The sequence below is a fragment of the Poecilia reticulata genome, linkage group LG11 (assembly GCF_000633615.1).
Source record: "Poecilia reticulata strain Guanapo linkage group LG11, Guppy_female_1.0+MT, whole genome shotgun sequence".
In the NCBI taxonomy this organism is placed as follows: Eukaryota; Metazoa; Chordata; class Actinopteri; order Cyprinodontiformes; family Poeciliidae; genus Poecilia; species Poecilia reticulata.
The window spans coordinates 13,300,907-13,322,226 of NC_024341.1; the positions used below are offsets into that span (position 1 = coordinate 13,300,907).

General features: G+C 38.2%; 2 protein-coding genes across 5 annotated transcripts; both read left to right on the forward strand.

The window, feature by feature from the left end:
• The first annotated feature begins 632 nt into the window (after positions 1–632).
• On the forward strand, positions 633–6,915 carry LOC103472340 (regulation of nuclear pre-mRNA domain-containing protein 1A). Its single transcript, XM_008421919.2, has 7 exons — positions 633–1,015; positions 3,322–3,451; positions 3,560–3,666; positions 3,855–3,949; positions 4,135–4,261; positions 4,697–4,872; positions 6,161–6,915. Exons 1-7 carry the CDS (start codon positions 865–867, stop codon positions 6,257–6,259), a joined length of 885 nt encoding a protein of 294 aa, XP_008420141.1. The 5' UTR covers positions 633–864; the 3' UTR covers positions 6,260–6,915.
• Positions 6,916–7,195: 280 nt separating this feature from the next.
• LOC103472341 (uncharacterized) lies at positions 7,196–20,871 on the forward strand. 4 transcript variants are annotated; one of them, XM_008421920.2, is made up of 13 exons: positions 7,196–7,595; positions 8,882–8,950; positions 11,244–11,268; positions 15,685–15,771; positions 15,861–16,000; positions 16,101–16,220; positions 16,309–16,354; positions 17,070–17,865; positions 17,978–18,077; positions 18,197–18,268; positions 18,393–18,494; positions 19,059–19,305; positions 20,404–20,871. In XM_008421920.2, exons 1-13 carry the CDS (start codon positions 7,542–7,544, stop codon positions 20,595–20,597), a joined length of 2,052 nt encoding a protein of 683 aa, XP_008420142.1. In that variant the 5' UTR covers positions 7,196–7,541; the 3' UTR covers positions 20,598–20,871. The 4 variants fall into 4 exon arrangements, with proteins under 4 accessions (XP_008420142.1, XP_017163024.1, XP_008420143.1 ...); XM_017307535.1 differs by having other exon boundaries at positions 19,062–19,305; XM_008421921.2 differs by having other exon boundaries at positions 19,131–19,305.
• The last annotated feature ends 449 nt before the right edge of the window (positions 20,872–21,320 follow it).

Below are 21,320 nucleotides of genomic sequence, written 5' to 3' on the forward strand. Positions count from 1 at the left end.
CCTTTTTTTCAGTTGCTTTGATAAATAACTGGAACATCATTAACTGCAGTTTGTAATCCAACTCTTTCCTTTTTTAGCCACTGCAGTTTAATATCTCATTTTATTTTTATCACATTGCTAAATATACACACTTACCTGTCTTCATGAACGATTAGCAATTAAAATCTGAACTGATTCTATAAGGTGATATTTTTATATTTTCATGTCTTTCTCGACTATAATAGTATTTAATGTGTTTATCTGAACCATTTTTCTGTAAGAGGAACGGTGTTTTTTTTCTTTCACAACACTGTAGGTGTGTTATCACCAACTTTTCATATTTTGCAAATATTTAATTTGATCACTTTTAGAAACCAAAACAATGTGAATTGCCACGATATGAGCTGAAGCTGCATTTGTATAACGTCACTTTCCTAAAATAATGGCCTAATTATTTTTTATTTTTTGTTAAAAGTAAATTTTTTTGAAAAGAAAAAATGTGTGATTTTTTTATTTTTATTTTGCTAAAATCACTGACAAAAAATGACTTAGGCCATTATTTTAGGCAGATGACGAAAGAAGATTCATGAAAAAACTGTCATTTCCTCTAGACTTGAACGCAACATTTAAACAACCCGGAAGCGTGTCTGCAGAAGCTCCCCGCCCCCCAGCAGAGACAGTAACCCCAGAGAGCTCCATCAAGAGGGCGGCGGTGACTGGCTAGCATGAACAACTGCTCAGATAGTCACCGCAGCGCATAAGCTTTCATGTACATGGCAACAATTCACAAACTGGCCTCCTAACCTGCAGCAGAAGACCTTTTTCAGTGGACCCTGAAGCTGCCTCCTGCAGTGGTCTTGACTCACTCCTGTTTTTCTCGTCGAGATGTCTGCTTTCTCCGAGGCGGCATTAGAGAAAAAACTATCCGAGCTTAGCAACTCTCAGCAAAGTGTGCAAACGCTGTCGCTGTGGCTCATCCACCACAGAAAACACTCGAAGACTATTGTCACAGTGTGGTTCAACGAACTGAAGAAAGGTAAGGTCGATCTAGGCTCGAAGTAAACAACAGCAGACCATGCTTCACGAAGTCCTCAGCACTTTACATGTGGCTGCAGGGAGCAGGCTAGCTCAGGCTAACTCTTAGCTGGACTATTTAAACTACTTTAGCTTGCTATGTTCATATCAAAAGGCAGATTTAATAGTTAGCCTTGTTGCTGCTAGCAGGCCAATTGTCAAGCAAAGTGCAGTTAGTTTTCTGAGTTAGCTTTGCATGTTAAAGCTAGTCGGGATACTTTGTTTGTAAATCTTAATTCAGTAAATATTTAGTTGAATGCATTTCTTTTATATGTCAAAGGTTTCCGAATTAGCCAAAAAAACTGCTAATCTATCCTCATAGATCCTCATCTATTCTCTTTAAGGAACATATAATCAACTAATATACGTTTTTGTTAATTAATACACTTTTCTGCCTGATATTTAGGTTCACTGCTGCCAAGAGTTGTTGTGCAAATATTACAGTAATTAGAATAATTGATAATGATAAGCAAATACATGTATTTTTATATACACATAAAAGCTGTAGTTGTTTTGTTTCCAATATTAAATATTTTCTTATCAACAAATATTATGGTTTCCTATGTGATATGTTGATAGCATAAGTAATATTAAACATAAAAATACAATATTAATGGTAATAATAAGAAATGTGTTACTCCAATTATTTTTTTTATTGCTAATAGTTAAAAAAAAAAACGTGATAAATTTCTATCTAATCTGTTGGACACTCGAGGCAAACAAAAATGTGATAATCTGTTGTCAAAAAATGTGGTGTTATCTCCTGTGATCCAACTATACATTGGCATCACGCGTAATAAGAAAAGTAATAATGATAATCTTTATTAAGCTGCACTACAATAACCATGATAACAATTATGAGGACAAAAAACGCGCCTCAAAAGATAAGATTTCAAAAACAAAACAAAGAAAAGGTTCCAACCAAGATTTCAAAACATTCATAAAATACAATTTTATGAATATGTCCTAGACATACTAAAATGTAAGTTTAAACAAGTCACCTCTTATCTTTACAAAATTTATTTGTGTACATAAACATGATTTAAAATAATTTGAGCAGAAAATACAAGTAGAAGTCAATTTTCAGGCATAGAAAATGGGCATTTTTTTCAGTTTTAAGAGGTTAATCAGCTGCAATTTGCCTGCCACTTGTGGAAGATTTGTAGTTGATGAATTAAATTCATCCAATTACCTTCAAATACTTCAGTAAAAGCAATAAGGCTACAGAATCTTCAATATCACTTCTAATAATAATTAATTGTGCCACTGATGAAAGCAAACTACTTCTAGTTTTATTGAGTAATTTGGTTGTCATGGTATCTAAATTAAGACAAAGAAAGGTTTGCCGACATGTTAGGCGCTGCTATTAATGGCGGACTTATTAGCGGGGGACTAGTCGAGCGTCCTAATGACATCTCAGGTGGATGTTTTAGTTTGGGGCTCTGCGTCTGGGGGAAAACAGACAGTTGTGTCTGAAAAGCTCTGTGGGATAAAGATGGTTCTCTCTAAAGGTTTATGCTCACCTCAGTCCAACAACATTCAAAACATCGTTAGTCCAGAAATAGAAACCCTTTGTCCCTTTTTTTTTTACTCGTTCAAGTTGTTTGAATTTAAGAAAAAAAAGGAATATAACCAAAATACAAGGTTTATAAAAGACTAATATGGAAATTAGTCCATGTGATTTATGATTTAATTGATTCTAAGTGCTGCTCAAAAATAATGCTAAAATATTATGTAGTGTTTTACTATTCTTTATTTGAATAGGATTTAAACCTAGTATTTATAGTAGAGTGAACAGATCCATAAGATGCATTTAGATTGTATTTTATTCTAATTGTAACACATTTATTTTACTTCTTTTCTATTGCTCAGTTGAAAAAAATCAAAACAATTAATCCACCCTTTTTGAATTGGCCGTTACTGTTTTGTCTCAACCTGTTTCCAATATGTACCAAAAACCAAGTAGCAAATCAGAAGATTTTACGTTGCACCTCATTTCCCTCGATTGCGATTCTGATCCCCATTTGGGCCCCATCGACTTCGGAAGATTGGGTTAGGAGCTGCGACTCAGTCAAAATCACTGAGTGGTATATTAATTGGAGGCAGATGATCAGTAAGAAACCTCCTTACTGACTGTGAAGCGATAGATCGCAAGAGCAGCAAAAATGACCAGCTCTTCTGTCGGTTTTGTTCGTCACATCCACATTCTCCGCTATGTGTGTTTCGACGTGTGTGCGTGTGTGTGTGTGTGTGCGCGTGTGCGAGCAGCTCAGGTATCGCGCAAGCTGACCTTCCTCTACTTGGCCAACGACGTCATTCAGAACAGCAAGAGAAAAGGACCGGAGTTCACCCAGGACTTTGCACCGGTCATTGTTGACGCGTTCAAACATGTCAACAGGTCGGGTTTGATTTTTTTTTTTTTTTTTTTTACGAAGGAGGATTAGGCTTACCGGTCCTGTGTTTGAAAGCGAATGCGTTTTGTTTCGGGTGTTTTTCCCCCGTTCAGGGACGGCGAGGAGGGCTGCAAGAAACAGCTAGGTCGGGTTTTGTCCATCTGGCAGGAGAGAGCGGTGTATGAGAACAACCTGCTGGAGCAGCTCTCAGAGGTCCTCTGTAAGTTCAACACCAACCCGTTTGGGTTCAGCAACAATGTAGGCTTTAAATCGTAACATTATCGAGACGCGCTCTTGTGGGGAGATAGTGTGATGCTGCAACGTTGGGGTGGAGTTGAATACAGAGCAACCTCTGAGTTTGATATTTTCTCTATTTTCTGTGTTTTTTGTCTTGTCTAAAAATTGTAGATGGAGAAAAGAAACCTAAGAAACGATCTTATGAGGAGATCCACCCTGACGATGAGGGCTTTGCCTCCCGCAGCTCCCCAGCGGATCCTCCACAGGTGGTGTCTTTGAAAATCGCAGCGTTTAATGCAGGAGGTTGACAAAACTGAACTGTATTTGTACTACTATTTCTTCATAAATCTGACTTTCGTTATTTCTCATCATAGTCTCTTAAATAGCCCATTCTTGCTCCTTTCCCTCCCCCCACACTTTTTCCTCGATTTGTATCGCTCTTCACCCACAGACGGCAGATTTAATTCGAGCCCTGCAGGAACTCGAAAATGCCGCCTCCAGCGACTCGGTGCTGCGGCAGCGCATCTCCTCTCTTCCTGCCGAGGTCCAGGACACGTCCCTCCTTCACAGGATCACAGGTAGACATGGAGACATAAAGTTTGGCTCTGCTTTTACAGCGGGGGGGGGAAATAATTATTTGATTGATATTTGCCCTCCAGCGCTGTGCGCATGTGCAAAATTTCTAGATGTAACAATAATGTGCATCTATTAGATGCTATAATAAAGCATTTCTTTCTGAACAGATATAGACACCGCAGCTTTTCCACTTTGCAAATATGCCACACTTTGTGTCCTTCTGTCACATGAAATCCAAATGAAAATAGATTTAACTTTGTGTGGAAAAGCACCGTAATGTTTCTGATTTTTGTAATGATGAATTGCAGCATACAAAGAAATTTAAACTCCTGATAATTCGGGGGAGTGACTTTACCCACCATAAAATTATAAGACTGAATGGCTGCCCGCCTGCTGAACTTTGTGTCTCTGTTTCTGAATGTTTTTGTTTGATTCAGACAAAGAGTCGGGCGAGCGGCTCTCCCGGATGGTCGAGGAAGCCTGCATGCTTTTAGCCGACTACAGCGGTCGCTTGGCCGCGGAGATTGACGACAGGAGGCAGCTGACGCGCACGCTAACGACCTTCCTGCAGAGCCAGAAGGACGGCTTGACCCAGAACGAGCAGAAACTCGAAGTGCGTACATCACTTTTCTGTTTTCCTTCTAAATAATTCACTTTTATGTCTTGTGAGTCACTATTGTGTTCCTCTTATTCGGTTTTAGGCTTCTGCTGTCCTAACAGTGAGATTAAAGTTTCACATTTTAAAGGAAACTAATATGTTTCTGCTATTTATTTAAACCAAGGGTATGTCTTAAGTTATCAAGTAATGCTAGGAAGGCTCTTGGCTGTTGGGGAAACCAAAATAAGGTTGACCATGACTTTTTATCTCTAAAAAAAAATTGTTCTTTTAGCTCTGATTCCGAATCCATACGGTAAGTATTTAACATTCGGTGATCTAAAATAAAAACTAACGGTTTTCCCATAAACATGCTTCTTTGTGTAGTGACAGCTGTATGCAGCTTTTATCCACAGGAATCCAGGAGAAAAACGAAGCATATCGCATGTCTTCACTAAGGTGTTTAATAAAAAGTGAAAATTAAAGACTGAAATGGTTCTTGTGTGCTTTTATTTTGCCCTGAGGCTTACCGCATTCTTACATGACGAACATTTTCTAGCTCTATGGCAAAGTTAAGGTATTGCAAATAATTTTTTTTTTTGTAAAATTTGAATTAGGTTGAGCTCAGTTCAATACAAATGTGAATTCTGAGTTGACTTGGAACAATAAAAGCATTTATTTTAGGAATGACTTATGAAATTATGCATGTTATCTGATAGGGCAGCCTGAACAGCCCATATGAACAAACCAGATGTTCAGAATGATCTAAAAGTGAATGTACACAACAAAAACAGCAGAGATTAAAACATTTGTAAAGTCTCAAGATAACCCAAAATGGCAAGCCGACTTCACTTCTTAAATATTTAAATTAAGACTTTATTTTGCAGAAGCGCTCATTCACAAGCACTAGAACTGGTGGACACTACACTACTTTTATACACAAAGTATATAATGTAAGGCACTAGTGAAGCCAAAGCAAATGGTGACATTTTAAAATACTGGTGCAGAGATGAGTAATTGCTGAAGTTGAAGCAACTATAAATCATCACATGGTATTTTCTTTTTTACGCTGGAACACTGATGTATTGGACTAACCACATGAAGATAAACGTAGCCAGAAACCTCAGATACATAAACTCGTTTCACAGAATGTAAATGCAACACTTCTGTATAAATTTGTTTCATGCAGAATGTGGTATTTGTGGCGCTCATGAGCTTCAAATAAGTTCAGACTAATAAACAACTACTTGTACAATATTATTATAGACAAAACTCTTATTTTATCTTCTTTCGGGACACTTTTCAGGAATACAAGAGGAAACTGACGATGGTGTCGCAGGTCCGGAAAGAACTGCGATTGCGCCTCAATAACCTTTCAGAAGGACATCTCAACTCTTCCAAATGACTGCCGAAACTCGCCTTCTCACCAGTTCTCAGCACAGACCGAACCGAAGCAGCATCTGTTCTCACCTGTCTTCACTGGACTATTTATCCATGTCTCTTGAGCCCCCAAGTGTCCACATCTCCATTTGCAAGCTCGTGTTTTTAATTTAAGGATAAGTTAAGATTGTATCACAGGACTTTCATGTGTTGACACCTGCTGTCTAACTTTTACAGCTTTAAAGTGGTGTGACTGGTGTGATTTTTTTTTTCTTTTTTGGCAACTTAAGGTTAAACATCAGAGTGCAGATCCTTTTTAAGTGTTGATGATTCAGGAGTTCCAGTATTGGGATGTTTTTGTAAAATGCCTCACATTGTTTCGACATATTTACGTAGCTTTTTTGTTAGAGATCACTGTGGCAGTCGCTCGAGCTGGAATCACTGATTTTATAAAGTGTATTGGAAAAAAACTGTATATTTTGAGATTGTCAGAAAACATTGGAAATCCAGGTTCCATAAATCAAGCTATGTGTTTACGCTTTTCATGAACCCTGTTTGTGAAAGGATTGTCTAAAAACCTTGCTCAGTGTACACACATTTGCGTGTAAACATGGTGGAAATCATAAGTGTTTATGATTTGTATTCATCATCCAGATCAAGATACAAGTAGCTTGGGTATTTTTTGTTCTTACCTATGGTGTGCTTACACAGTGAGTGAATTTTGTGTTGTGTTGTTTACTGTGATGCGTCATAGTTTCCAATCAAAAGCGTCATGCAGCCTGAAAAGTGCCCCAGTTTCCAAAGCTAGAATAAAACCACCTTTGTTTTTGCCACTTTCAAGCAAATGCTTTATAAAACAGAATAAACAGAATATAGTATGCAAAATGTCTGAAAGATATATGACCAACAGGGGGCGTAGAAGGACACTCTTTAGAATAGGGAACGTTTTCCTGCGTGTGGGCTCATTTGTAACACCGGCGCACCGTTTTTGTAGCAGTAGCGCTTGATGTCAATTATCCCGCCCCTCCGGACCGTTCCATAAAAACCCCACAAACATACAGGAAGTAGTTACATTTCAAAAGTATTCTTTCTTTAATTGAAGTCGTTGCGTTACTACATATCCGTTGTAACTTAAAGTTGATTTTTCAGGAGCAACTCAATATTGATAAGTTAGTATTAAACGAGAAAAACGTCGTCACTTGTTAAAGTGCCACACAAATTATTGCGTCTATTGTTGCAGAAAAACTAGCCAAGCTAAACCGTTGGTAAGCTAATAGCTCGTAAGTGCCACGTAAAAAGTAAAGAAAATGGATAACTTGGAAACACCATACGACGAGGAAGATGGTTTCATCGAATGCACGGTAGGTTGGCCAGCATGGATTAACCGCTGAATGAAAAATCTTGAAGGAATCGGAATAGGTGTGGGTCATGCAGGGTTAGCCAGGCCAGGACTAGCTTTAGTTCATTTACTACAATATAAGCATGGCGTCGTTTATCTACGTTTATACAGAGTATTACTATTGCTGCATAAAATTTGTTATAAAATGTATATAACATTAAAGGTATACCAATGAATAATATAATGTATGCATTTCTACGTTTGTTATTCCGTCATTATAGTGATACTTGGATCATATAAACATTCAATATATTTATTAGATGACTGTGATGTGTTACCGTTAGAATTAGAGTTTTATGACGCATTGATTAAATATCCGTGCTAACCAGATATATTTGGCTTATATCGAAAAGTGTAAATATATGCTAAAAGATGGATTTATAAGAATTTTATTACATGACTTTGACAGATAAGTATTAAACTCATTATTAAACAGAGTAGGGTACTTCACAATTACATTCAGTAGTGCATCAACTAACCTCACAATATACAATAGTTGTTTCCAATTCCATCTTAAAACGTGAATACATCAATCAATCCAATCAATCAATCAAATTTTATTTTTATAGCACATTTCAGCAGCAAGGCATTTCAAAGTGCTTTACATAATTCAAATAAAAACAGCATGTGACAGTGAATAAACAATAAAACAAAGAATTTTTTTCCTTTAAAAGAAAAAGAAAAAAAAGGTTAAAAAAGATAAAAACATTAAAACCTGCACCCCTTGTAGGACTTCAGTTAAACATCAATTAATGAGGCACTAATGTGACCAAGTATATAATAAATGGTATTAACAGGTACCGGTTTCAGTTTGGTACTTGTTTTGTGGTTTACACGCATCGTCAATTGGAGTAAATTGTTATACTCACAAGATAGCTAATTTTAATTATATTTTCATCATGATGGTGATAAATGACATAATTATCCATGCAATTTAAAAGATTTTTGGATGAGAATATGCAAGCCAAATTTTTATTCAACTTAGATTTTTTTTTCATCCATTCAGAATTGATACATTTTTATTTTCTTTGTTTTTTCACCTAGAACTCAATTTAAAAATTCTACATATAGCGTATTAGTTGCATGTCGATTTCCTGCAGCTGGATGTTTGCGTGAACATTTTAATGTGATATATTTTAAAGAAGGAAAGCATTCAAATGAGAGGTTTGGTTGAAAGGCAACAGAAATCTCTGTAAGGTTTGCTCTATAATACTGTTTATAATTGACTGACTTTTCTGTTTAACCCAGGTCTGTGAAAAATCTCTTAGAGGTAACACCCTCTACAAGATACACCTGACCACACCGGGACATTTAAAGGTACAGTTTACTTGGGAAAGGTTTTGTAGTCATGGAAATTTGCCTTGAGTCTAGATAATTGTCAAACTACAACATTGTTTTTGTTGCTTCACAAAATATATATATATATATTTTTTTCAAAAGAACAACAGTGTTGTTGTTCCTACCGGAGAAAAGGTGGCACTTTGTGTGAAAATAAGAAAAAAATCTCTTCAACACCGATATGAAATTGAGGTATTTTTTTGTTGTTAATGAATTTCCTGTGATCTGTTTTTCCTTATCTGGCTTTGTTGATTTGAAAGACTTTGGTTTTGCCACAAGCACTTAGCTGGAAGACTAAATTGATTTCTGCTTGATTTGGAGAATCCTGTTGCCTCGAACTCTTAAAGCTCTGAACAAGATGTCACTCAGCAATGCAGAGGTCTGATAATGAGCCAATCATTTCATTCAGGTGTGTTGGAGGAGGGATTCATCTAAAAATTGCAGGATAATCAATCGCCTTTGAGGACTGGACTTGGCTTCCTCTTTTCTAAATTCATTGTAGCTTTTTTCAAGACGAAAAAAAAAGATCTGGAAAAAGTGTTGTCCGCCTCTTGAGTCACTTTTCCTTTCTAGATGTGACTGCAACACTAGAAATATTGAGGAGCACACTCAACCAGAGCAGAGTAAGACTTTTGTCTCAACAGTGCTTGCAGGTTTTCTTTTTTGTTCCAGGCATGAAGGTAATATTTGGATACATTTAGGTAAGATTGGCACTTTAAACCTAAAATGATTCGACGGGACTTAAAGAAAAATGAACCTAAAGAGGTAATTTGTGATGGCCTCTAACTTCAGATGAAATTGGATTCATCCTGTTCCTCAATATGGACTTCAGCAGGAAACCATGTGTTTCACTTGTCACTCGTCTGGCGGTCACCTATCTGATGCCGAGGTCATTGGTTAATCCCAAACATCTTTTACACCAAAGTCCCCAGAAGATAACAATCTCTCTTTATCAGTAAGTCCTTTGTCCTTTGTAAGTCCCTGGCTTTGATGCTGCTGCGACAACAGATGATTGCAGAAGACTGTATAATCTCAACAACAGACTTACAGAAGATATACAGCATCTTGCTCCGAACCTAGAAGGTCCTAAACTTCCTCAAGAAGGAAAATTCTGCTCCGTTCCTTTTTTGTAAACAGATTCATTGTTGTGTCTCCAGGCGAACACCAAGGTATTTATATTCCTCAAACACCTCCACTTCCTCCCCCACGATAGAAATAGTGTTTGACCTGACACAGGGTCAAGGTCCATCTTATCAGCTATGACTAAGACTGTTGAGAAGCTGGTCTAGCTTTTGGTTGTTATGATTTCCTTAGCTATTGTTTCAAGCAAGCTTAATTAATTTTCACCCTGAAGTATTTTTCTGATAGATGATCACAATTGTCATGGTGGGTATATTCAGCTAAGTAAGGATTATCCAACTACCCTTTGTCTTGTGGCAATATCAGTGACTTGTCAGCATCTTCAGTTACACTTTTGGCTACAGCGGATGTTTTGGATTGCTCTTCTGCAGCTTTTTGAAGTTGTTTGGACTTTACATGTTCCTCTTGATCTATATAAATCTAATTACAGCTTCTCTGGAAATGGATTTGCCTTGGTACGGCAGATTTGATGTCTTATGGCGTAATGCATCTCGGAAAAGCAAAGCCAACTACTTTTCTTCAAAACAACACTTGCATTTTTGACAGAGCTTGAAGAATGAAGGACATCTGCACATCTCTTACTTGAACATTTAATTTGTAAGTATAGGGGTGGAAATTGTCGACCCCAAAGGAGATGGATCGGGCCACTGAGTGTTGGAGAAAACGAACTTGAATCGACTGTGTGCTGACACTGTGGAACCCTATATCAAGTGTTCTTACTTGGTGGAGATATTTCGTCAGGATCAATTGATTCTACAACTACACTGCTGCTGTTTGTATGACGGAAATCTTCTAATCGGTTTACAGAAAAACCTGTGTGCAGATTCTTCTATAATGAAGAAAAATTTCTTCATTTATTTGGACTTGTCCACAAATAATAGACCTGGGCATGTAGGGTGTACATATTTCTGCAGACCTGAATATGCTGCAAAAAAAAACCTGGCCACGTGAGTATAATTGGGCTCTGTATGACTAGGCAAGAGTACATGAGTCCTCTGGTAAGCTTGATTATGAATGTTTTTAATGACTTTACTTTCTTGTTTGTTTGTTTTTTTTTTTTAAAGTTGGAGATGTGCTGTTTGTTCAGCATCAGTTCACCTAATATCTATTGTTTTCCTTTTATTCCTGGCAGAAAGAGGATGCCCTTGTTGCTGAGGGTAAGTGGGCCTAATCTTCAAACAAATCTCTAAACTTTAAACCGCATTAAATATAATTTTGAAGAAAGGGCGTCGAGTTTTAATTTAAGGACAGAATTTAAGCCTAAAAATGTCGGTAGCGTTGTACAGCCAAACAAAACTTCTGCCTTATACACTGTGTGCACAATTATTAGGCAAGTTGTATGTTTAAGAATTTTATTGCTGAACAAAAGCGGTACTGAAATGTTTATTTTCAGACTACTAAACTTTCCCGTGACACTTAGGAGCATGGCTGATGTCACAGTCGGGAAGCGGGGAAGGTATCCCGTCAGACTGTCAGTTCCCAAAACTATACAAACCCTCCTCTACTCCCCCACCCTTTTTCTTTTTTTTAAAGTGCATGCGCAGGACTGCACAGAGGGTACAAAGTTTGTGGGACGGTTAAGAAAGTGATGTTTCAGCGTTCTTGGGACATATTTGTGTGTCCACAATTATTGGGCAACCATTGTGCAGTAACATTATGCATCTAAATGAAACATTTCCCAAGAAAACATGACATTAAAAACTGACTAACATAGCCACCCTTTGTAAATAACTGTCACAACATTTCCACTCACAAAATCTGTCGGTTTCTTGATCTGCTGACGATAAACCTTTGGTGCAGCAGCAACCACAGACTCTAAAGCCTCTTCTCCGTTTCCAAATTTCACTCTAGCCGATTCGGTTCCAGCCAAGTTGTGTGGATCCCCATTAGCGGTATATTCCTCACTATTACGGGTACAGATGGAAACCTGGGTGGGCCGTGAGCGCTCAGGAGTTGTGGTCGACGCTAAAATGACGTCATTTTCAGTGACTCTCAGCAGTGGAGAACTTTGGGTTTCTGGTTTTGATGGACTCAGCTTTTTGGACGTAGGTAATGCAGTCAAAAGATGTACACCAATATCCACACGTGAACTTTACTGAAGGCATGTTGTGCACTCCATAAAAAAAAAAAATCCAAACAAAGAACAATATTCAAGTCAAGCCAAACTAATGTTATATAGTTGCGGTGTTTCACACCAGCTGGCATAAAACCGTAAGTAGCCCTGACAGAACGTGGAGCAGACTGTTACTTGCTTCTTCATTGTATCTGTCGAGAGATGTGCTGCTTGCAGGGTTGTGAAATCTTGCACGCAATACAGCACCGTGGGGCGGCTTGTACCACCCCTGAGGTGGTTATGAAAAGCAGGGAGGACGCACGCAAGATCTGTAAGTGGAGATGAAATTGGCCGGGATGGACTGTGGAAGAATCAGTTGAAGAACGGGCTTAAGAACGGTCGACTGTTTTCCTTCATTGTAAAGCTCGCATCTAAGAAGGACCCACTAGTTCTCAATAGGGTTTAGATCATGTCAAGAGCTCGCCTATGTTTTTATTTCTACTCTAAGGACTTAACTGGCTTTCCACATACTTGAATGCATGTGATGAAGCTCTGTTTTCTCCTGAAAATCCTGGTTTTCCTAAAAGATGGAGACTTTCCTGTCTTATGGGCGGATGAATGTCTCCTAAAAACTATCTGTAGATTTGGGAGTTGATTTAAGACTCCATTGTCAACCTGGAAAAAGGTCTAAGTAGCTCATCTTTAATAACGGCTGCACAGGTACTCTATTCCACCCTGCTTGTGTTTGCTCGGTTGAAGTGAAGCTCTGTTCCAGTTACTGATCCAGCCATGGTCTCGTCCATAGGGACCATCAAGGGTCACTCTGATCACATCAGCTCATAAAATCTGTGAAAAACGCATGTTTGTTCAGTGGTGGTCGGGTTTCGGCTTTCGTTTACCTTGGTTTGTATCTGTACTCCAGGTAGGTTGCACATTTGGACTATGAAGACACTGAAGGAGAAAGGGATTCTGGTACCTGATTATCCTAAACTCTTTGGCAGTTAACTTGTGTTTGCTTTCCTCTTTCTCTCAGTAAGTTTCTCACAACATCGTTGCAGCAGAATATTTAATCCCCCGAGCCCATTTTGCAATTTGTTTTATAATTCAGAGTAAATCTTTTTGGCCCATTTTTCCTGAAGGATAAAAGCTGCCCACTGTGGTATACGCAGTTTTCCTTAACCCACATCCTCTCTTATTACAAAAGAGACAAATCTGTACACATGAAAAATTATGTTCATTTGCCTAATACTTGCGCACACAATGTTTATTTCAATAGTTTGTCTGATTCACCAGAACTCATGGTAAGCAACCTAAGCAGCATCTTTGCAGCAGATTCAACAAAGTCCTGTCCTCAATCTGCTTCGGCTTTCAAAGCAGCACTGATACTATTAACCGGTTTTCAGTTGATTTTCAGCGCCATAACAACAACTTTGTATTTATGAGGCGCCAACCGATTTCACAAGCCTCTTTCAAAAACACGAGCCAAGACTTGGACCCCTTTTCTCCTTTGGTCAGTTTGTCCTGAATGACCGAAGGCGTCACACTCCATCAATGTGATTAAACCTTTACAATGGGAGATATGTGATTCATATTTTATATGCGAGGCCCTAAATTAACCGTCCTTTGGCCCAAAGCCACAGTAGGTGGCTTGTGAAGTAAAAACAACCAGATGCATCTCATTGTATTTTGAACTGTGTGCTGGAAAATTGTAACCACTCAAGTTTTTCCCGTTATTTTTTTTTTTCAATCAACCTAATACTGTCACCACTAAAGACCAAGCTTACTTATTAAGCTGTTTTAGGAGGAGAAGGTGAATCACCTTAATGTTAATGAGAGAATATATATTTTCTAGCTGCAGAAATAGTTTGGCATGTTTCTGCAGTTATACTTTTTTTTCCTGGTATGTTACTTAATTTTAAGTTTTAAAAATGTCAATCTTATGATTGCAGAAACCACTGCAACTGTTTTTTTTTCTTCAGTGACAATTACCCCCACAAGACTTTTTTTTTTTTCCCATCGATTTTCTGTCAAACGCTGCCTCTAGCATCCGTGGAAGTCCCCTAATTTGTTCCCTGCGTGTGAATACAGGCAACCTGATTTTAAATCTCAATAAAGCCAAATCTCCCCCACTTGTTTTTCTCAAGAACCATATTTTCACTAAATTGCATATTTTAAAGGTATTGTGGACTTAGAGCTTTGGTTTATGGACTGGATAGCTAGAGACTGCACAACATTTTTGCAGTCCGGCCTCATCTGGTCATGAGGCTCAAAGACGAGTGAGGAACAGAGCAGCGAAGACCTTAAAGAAAAGGAAGCAATACTAAACATTCATTTGTCAGCCAAAACCTGAAATCGGATGGTGGTGTAAGGATTTTACGGTCGTACCTTTTAGGTGTGTTGGTTAAACACAGAAAATACAGTTACAGCTGATGGAACTTAAGCTGTAATGTCCCAGGAAATAAATGGACTCACACTCTGCTGCTCTTCCAGGATTACATGATTAGATGGAAATTGGAAAAATATTGCTACAGAGCAACTTGTCTGTTTTTTTTATTATATCCATTTACCTGAAGTAAGGCCTTGCAATAACGACTCCCGAGGGGAAAAACTGTACTTCGTCTTTGTTGCTCATTCCAACATGGTCCCAGGCTTGAAGCCTGAACTACCTTCTTTACCAAGCTCCCTGCCGCATCTTCAAAGCTGAGCCCTGCCACCCTACAAAAGATGGCTAAAATGAAAGTCAGCTCCTCAAAGTCTGAGGTAATGGTTATCAACCAGAAGAATGAGCTGCCTTTTGGTGGATGAAGTAGGACATGGATTTACAGAAATCATCTGCATGACTTTAGTGTCATGGCACAGAAAGGACTGGACTGAAAGGTAAAGCTCTCGATTTATCAGTCCATCTACATTCTGACCTTTGCCTCTGGTCATGACATGGATCATCACCATACATAGAAATCATTGGATACAAGTGACCTCAATGGTAATCTTCCACAAGGTGGAAGCTCAACCCTCTAAAAAAGAAAATGCGTCCATTATCTACCTTTTCATTCGCAACAAACTAAGAAACGGCTTCGGAAGGTGAGACACGACACCTGTGCACGTTTGCTAACCTGCACCAGGTAGAGGACAGGTTCCCAATGGATCCGTTTAACCAAATGTTTGGTTAAGCAGTAAGCATTTTAATCGCAAAAAAAAAAAAAAATTCTGCATGTGTTTCTAATACTCAAGTAATTAGCTGCACCCATCACCCAATGCAGAATTTATTGCATGGGTTTTGGTTTAAAGGTTCTTGGAACCAAAGAGTAGTACTAAAATAATATTCTCAACTTAACCTCAGTCTAAACAAGATGGCTCCAAACAAAAAAAAAAATGGGTTAGCTGCGACAATAGTTTGTACGTAGGTTAAAATGTGATAGTGTGCTCAGTTTTGAGCTGTAATTGAACAAAGCATTTGGACGACTAAACCCCTTCTCCTTCTGTGATTTCTTTGACTAATTGTTTGTGTTTGGTTTCTCAGGGAAGGCCGTCAGAGAACATATCATGCCAAAGTTTAGGGACATTTTACACTACCTGGAATACCTGAATCTCGATGAGCCCATTATTGGTAAATACATTGGTACAAACATTTTCTGTTGTTGTGGTATTGCGTAAAAAAAGATTAATAGATTTTTTTTTTTCCTGCTTTTATCTTAGGTTTGAATTTTTTGGAAGAAGTGGCCAATTTTGAGCCACAGTTGGGTGCCAGATACACCTGCAAGTTATGCAGTCAGACATCCAACCTTGCAGAAATGGTCAGCCATGTGATTGGTCGTAAACACCGGCAGAAATATGTGGTAAAGCATCACCGCTGTATTCAAAACAAAACAAAAAACTTTACTCTGATGATTTGTTTTGCTTTTTTCCTACACCCTTACAAATCGTTTGCATTCATAGGAGTTAAAACGGCCTGACTTGGTTACCTGGGACAGTCAAACCATAAACACCCAAGGAGGGAAGATAATGCGAGCCAAAGCGGAGATAGTTGAAAGACAAAATGGACGAGGAGTTCCAGAAGTTAGACATTCTTATATACATGTATATCTTTCTTTTTTCTTTTAAAATCATGTCTTTTGTAACTCCTGTCCTCACATTTGTATTTCAGCCGTTGTTGAGAAAGGGTGTTGAAGGAAGACTGAACATCACAAGAGGTAAAGTCAAATTAGCTGTTGTGGGAAATCCTTTTTATTAATAATTTTGTCTACTAATCATGCACATTTTTTTTTTATATGTAGCTTATGAAGTGAGTTAAGTAATGGTTAATATAAAATTGAAATCTCCAGAACTTGATAGTTTATATTATTCTAACACGTTACCTAAAAACTTATTTGGACTTATTTATTTCAGGAGGTTTCTGAAATGCTGTGCTAAATCTAAGTCACATCCTGTCGTTTTAATATGACACGATAATTTTTTTTTCCTCTTGCAGTCCCAGCTGATTGTGTGAGGTTTCTTCCAGAGCTTAGTAATTTTGAATGAATAGCAATTTAGTAGCTATTTAGTAGCTATTCAACACAACATAGTAGCGTCCTATGTTGTGTTGCATTTTAAAGTGGATTAGTTTTTAGCAGTCAGATTCTGCATTCAGTGTGTTTTCTAGAGATCATATGGTTCTGGTTAGATTGTACCATGATCTCTCTGCTTCTGTAGATTGTTAACTTGTTTTATTCCTCACAGTCTAATATCATGCCACCCATCCTAGATGTCAGTATACATATTTAACACAAAGCCTCTACAGTTGTCAAGGGAATTTAATTACATTTTCTTCTGTTTGATGATCAGACATGCCAGTGTTAGTCATATTTGATTAAGTAATTTTAAATTTTTTTCCCCCCAAAAGTAAAGGAGTGTGTTTTATTTTTATAGTTCCAAAGCACAGGCAAAGATTCGTACCCGATGTGCCTCCCCTCTTACCTGAATTGCGGGAGTATCGCCCAAAGAAGGATTTTTCCGGGATTTATCCAGACCATCTCAGCCGCGGTCGCTTTGAAGAGGGACGGAGAGGAGCGGATTACATGGAAGGTCCAAGTTACCGAGAGGATCGCGTGAACCTTGATTGCTACACCAGGCCACTGCCGGAATATGCCGACGATCCACTGCAGTCAACAGTTCTTGACCCACGAGACATTTCCAGGTACGATCACAGGCCCACTGCACCGCAGTCGCTGGATTATCTACCTGAAGCTTCTGCTCATAAAAGACCCTACGCAGAACGAGACCCTCTGGAGGAGTTCTACTCTGAGGAAATTCGTCGTGGTCAAGTTCGTTCTCAAGGATACCAGCCCTCTCCGAAGATGATGTACACAGAAGACGAAAAACTGCGAAGGTCTCTGGAGAGGGAACCCGGCAGACTTGACAATATGAGAAGACATGGGTCAAGTGAACCAGAGGCCAAGAGGAGAAACCTGTCCACTCCTTTCGAAGGCGATCGCTCACGCGAGTCTTCCTTTGACATACTTAAAGATTATCATCATGAAAGGAGAGACCCGTATCAAGAGGAGGCGTTTAAGTGGGGGACACACGAAGGTCCCAGTGCCATGTCTAACATACCGGAGCCGTTCAGGCGCTTCCTGAAAGGTAACGGAGCCGAAGAAGGTATGAGCAGGCGAAAAAGCCGCTTTTCTGATGCCACGCCAGACGAAGTAAAGATGGCAAAGGAGATGTGAGTGTAAAGGTTGAACAGATTTCTGACCATGAAAGTCCCTGGATGACACCTGTTTCTATTTTTTTGGGGACAAAAATAAAAAAAATTCTTATGTTTTTTCTGCTTTCAGGTACAGAGATGACTATGGACTTCCATACACTCAAACTGGTTCAGATGTTCGACCAGTTGATGCACCGATAAGGCCGGTCATCCACTACAGAGAACGTCAGGTAAGCTGATTGTTAAGGTATTGCAGATCTATATCTTCTTAGTTAAGGTCCAAGATTTACTGAAGTTAAGCATTGTGACTCATGTTCTCATTTTGATACTTTTTTTTTTTTTTTTAAAGCCTTCACATCATGGAGCAGGGGAAGGCTACAGTAGAGGAGGCTTTGACACGACGAGCATCTTTGACCTTCTGGTAAGATTACACATCCCTGGGGTACATGCACAACAATCTCTGTTCCATGTACTAACCTGGATGCAATCATGAAATTGGTGTTTTAAGTTTAGCTTCTTTTTTTTTTTTTTTGCTTTTCCCTTAGAAAAACGTTGAAATTGATAATGCAGAAGATGCCAACTTCCTGAAGAGCAAAATTTCCAAACTTCTGGAAGAATTTAAGAGCAAAAAGATGGAGAAAGCTGGGGTATGTTTAAACCTGAAGCTGCACTTTATGCCTGAGAGACCATAACAAACACTGATCTGGTAGAAAGAATGAATTGTGTTGTTCCTATTCATCATTTAAATTAGAGAGTTGGAAGTATCTCCAGAAAAAAAAACATTATTTCCAAACTTTGTTCACTATTTCATCTATCTGTCCTTTTGTCTTTTTTGTCCGTCCATCCATGTGTTTCTGTTCATCATCCATCCGTCCACTGTTTCTCTCCATCCAGCGGTTGATAATCCATTTTTCAATCTGTCTGTTTGTGTTAATCAGTAGATCCATTTGTACATCTATCCATCATTAGTTTAACTGTCCAGCCTTACTCATCTTCTTAATTACTGTGCGTTTCTTTTTTTAAATTTTTTTTTTTACCATCTTCATATTTGAAGGCTGACCAGTGTAAAAATATTTGCTATGAATTCGGGGTGAACTTTGTATCTTAAAAACTGGCAAAAAAAATTTACTGAAGAGTTTTGGACAATATGTAGAAAAATTTAAAATCGTATAGGAAACTGGAACTAACAGAGCATATTTGTTTTGTTAAAGCAGTATGACCACGGTCGAGCCGAAGTCTCCAAAAATTACAGCGACCTAAACCCGAACCCACAACTTCCTCAGGTATACCAGTATGATAGACCCGCAAGGGAGGAGTCTGACCTCAGACGATCCGAAGAGCTCGGTTTCAACAACGGTAACAGACTTGGTTGGGAGCAGCGTGATCAGACACCTGCACAGCGGTTCCATGAATACAACCACGGGGAACCCAGACACTCCAGCAGAGGTCGTTTTGAAGGTATGTCATTGACACAAAACTTGATGCAGACCATGATTTAAAGAGTGCAGGCTGATGCTTTGAGTACAGGCACAAACAGGCTCAAGTTTAGCTTGTTTTCAGTCTAGCAGGTTATCCCTAAGATCATGCTTAAAGGTGGAAAATATGACACTGAAGTCAATTTAGAGCTTGAAAATGTGGCAATTTAATCGGTGACATGGCCTTTATCCAGCTGTCAGATCAGAGACAGCAGTGTTATGAGGTGAAGCCATCTTCAGCTCATAAAACCACTAAACATGTTAAGTGAATCCGGAACTAAAGGAAATGTTGGAAAGATTAACATGCTACCCTTTCCATAACGCAAGCAATTACTAAGTAGCTAGGAGGAACCGAAATAGTGAGTGAATTTAAAATCATGTTTATCTACTTTGAATCAGCTTATTGTGGGTGTGTTTGTAAGACCACAAGATGAGTGTTTTATGCTGCCAACATGTAAATGAGACACTGACTGTACACCCAATGAATGAAAACCAAAATGTTGACAAAAATTAACTTAAATGTAAAGAATTTGAGACAGTTTTGAAGATTAAACTGAACTGTCTATTCCCAAAGCTGTCTCTTCTTTTGTCCGAGTTGATTTGATTAGGCTGCTGATGATGTTCTCCAGGCCTTGATGAGTGTGGAAAAAGAAAATGGAGTATGGCAAATGTGTTTTTCCAGACTTTGTTCCTTATCCCATTATGTAAATGTTGTATCCATTCATCCATCTGCTTGTCCACCCACCTCTTTGTCCACGAGTCTGTGACCTTCAATAAAAAAAAAAAATCTGCAGTGAATTTAAAGTGATCTTTTGGATTTATACATGGGACATGGGACTGAGAACGTTTATCATATGGATTGAATAAATTTTTACCTAAAAATTTGTGGGCACCCCAACATTGAACAGGAGAGCTGCTCTTATATCATACTTTTAATATCCCAATTTATTTTTTTCCCAGGCTAATGACATCAGTCTGACGAGACAAATAGTTTGATTTGTGAAATGTTTTAATGACTACCTTTCACCTGTGAAACAATTTTTATTTTATGTTGTAATAATCCACATTTTGTCTTGTCTAGATAACCAACCTCAATATCCTGAGTCCATGCGTCCTCATGACTACAAAGCTCCATCTGAGAACTATTTTGACCCTCACTCCTCTGTACCTCCTCTCCAAATGGAACAAGACAGCAGGATGCATCGTGAGCCTCGCTACTCTTCAAATATGGATAAAATCACCTGTGCCCTCATGGATCTTGTCGCAAGAAAATAGCCTAAAATGTTTGAAGACAATACTAAAAAATGAGAACTGAAATCTGATTTAGATTTTTTTTTTGTGTATGTGCTTTAGATACCAATCAAAGTTCAGTTCTTGAAATGTTAGAACCTGACCATTTTGTGTAAGCAATAAAGAGTTTCCCTGTTGCTGTACTTAAAAAAAAAAAAGTTTTTTATTGGTATAAGAAAGTGTAATGTTGTCCATTTAATGTTTAGTGCAGGTTTTAGTTGGTTTAAAACTCAGTATTTAAATCATATGTTTAGATCAACCAAGTCTCATTTTTGTGTCGATTTGCAAATGACTTTTTACGCCATATCTATCAAGAAATTCCATGTGTAGATTACATTAATTGACTTAATTTTTTAAATAAAATTCCTTTTTTTGCAACTGCAAGTCAAATCTTTCAGAACTGCTTCAAAACATAATGTAAAAAAATCTAATTGATCTTCTGGTAGTTGTAAAGTGCTTTTCTCAGCGTTGGTTTATAACAGAATAGTTTCTTTTGTCTACCAGCAGCAAACCGACAGTCAAAACATGTAGATTTACAAAAATATGGAAAACAGAACTAAGAAAAACATGCTTTACAGAAAGGGCAAATTCACAGTAGAAATAAGTCTTGTGCAATTATAAAAAACTGCATACTCCAATCCAAAGAAATGTAAAACGGAGTTGGATAAATTAAAAGAAAATAATTTTATTTGTTTTTTACATTTGTGT

Coding starts and splice junctions, on each gene's coding strand:
- LOC103472340 (XM_008421919.2), top strand. CDS start 865: ATGTCTGCTTTCTCCGAGGCGGCATTAGAGAAAAAACTATCCGAGCTT. Junction 3,452..3,559: donor GCGTTCAAACATGTCAACAG/GTCGGGTTTGAT, acceptor TCCCCCGTTCAG/GGACGGCGAGGAGGGCTGCA. Junction 4,262..4,696: donor CCTCCTTCACAGGATCACAG/GTAGACATGGAG, acceptor TGTTTGATTCAG/ACAAAGAGTCGGGCGAGCGG.
- LOC103472341 (XM_008421920.2), top strand. CDS start 7,542: ATGGATAACTTGGAAACACCATACGACGAGGAAGATGGTTTCATCGAA. Junction 11,269..15,684: donor GGATGCCCTTGTTGCTGAGG/GTAAGTGGGCCT, acceptor TTGGTTTCTCAG/GGAAGGCCGTCAGAGAACAT. Junction 16,001..16,100: donor AACACCGGCAGAAATATGTG/GTAAAGCATCAC, acceptor TTGCATTCATAG/GAGTTAAAACGGCCTGACTT.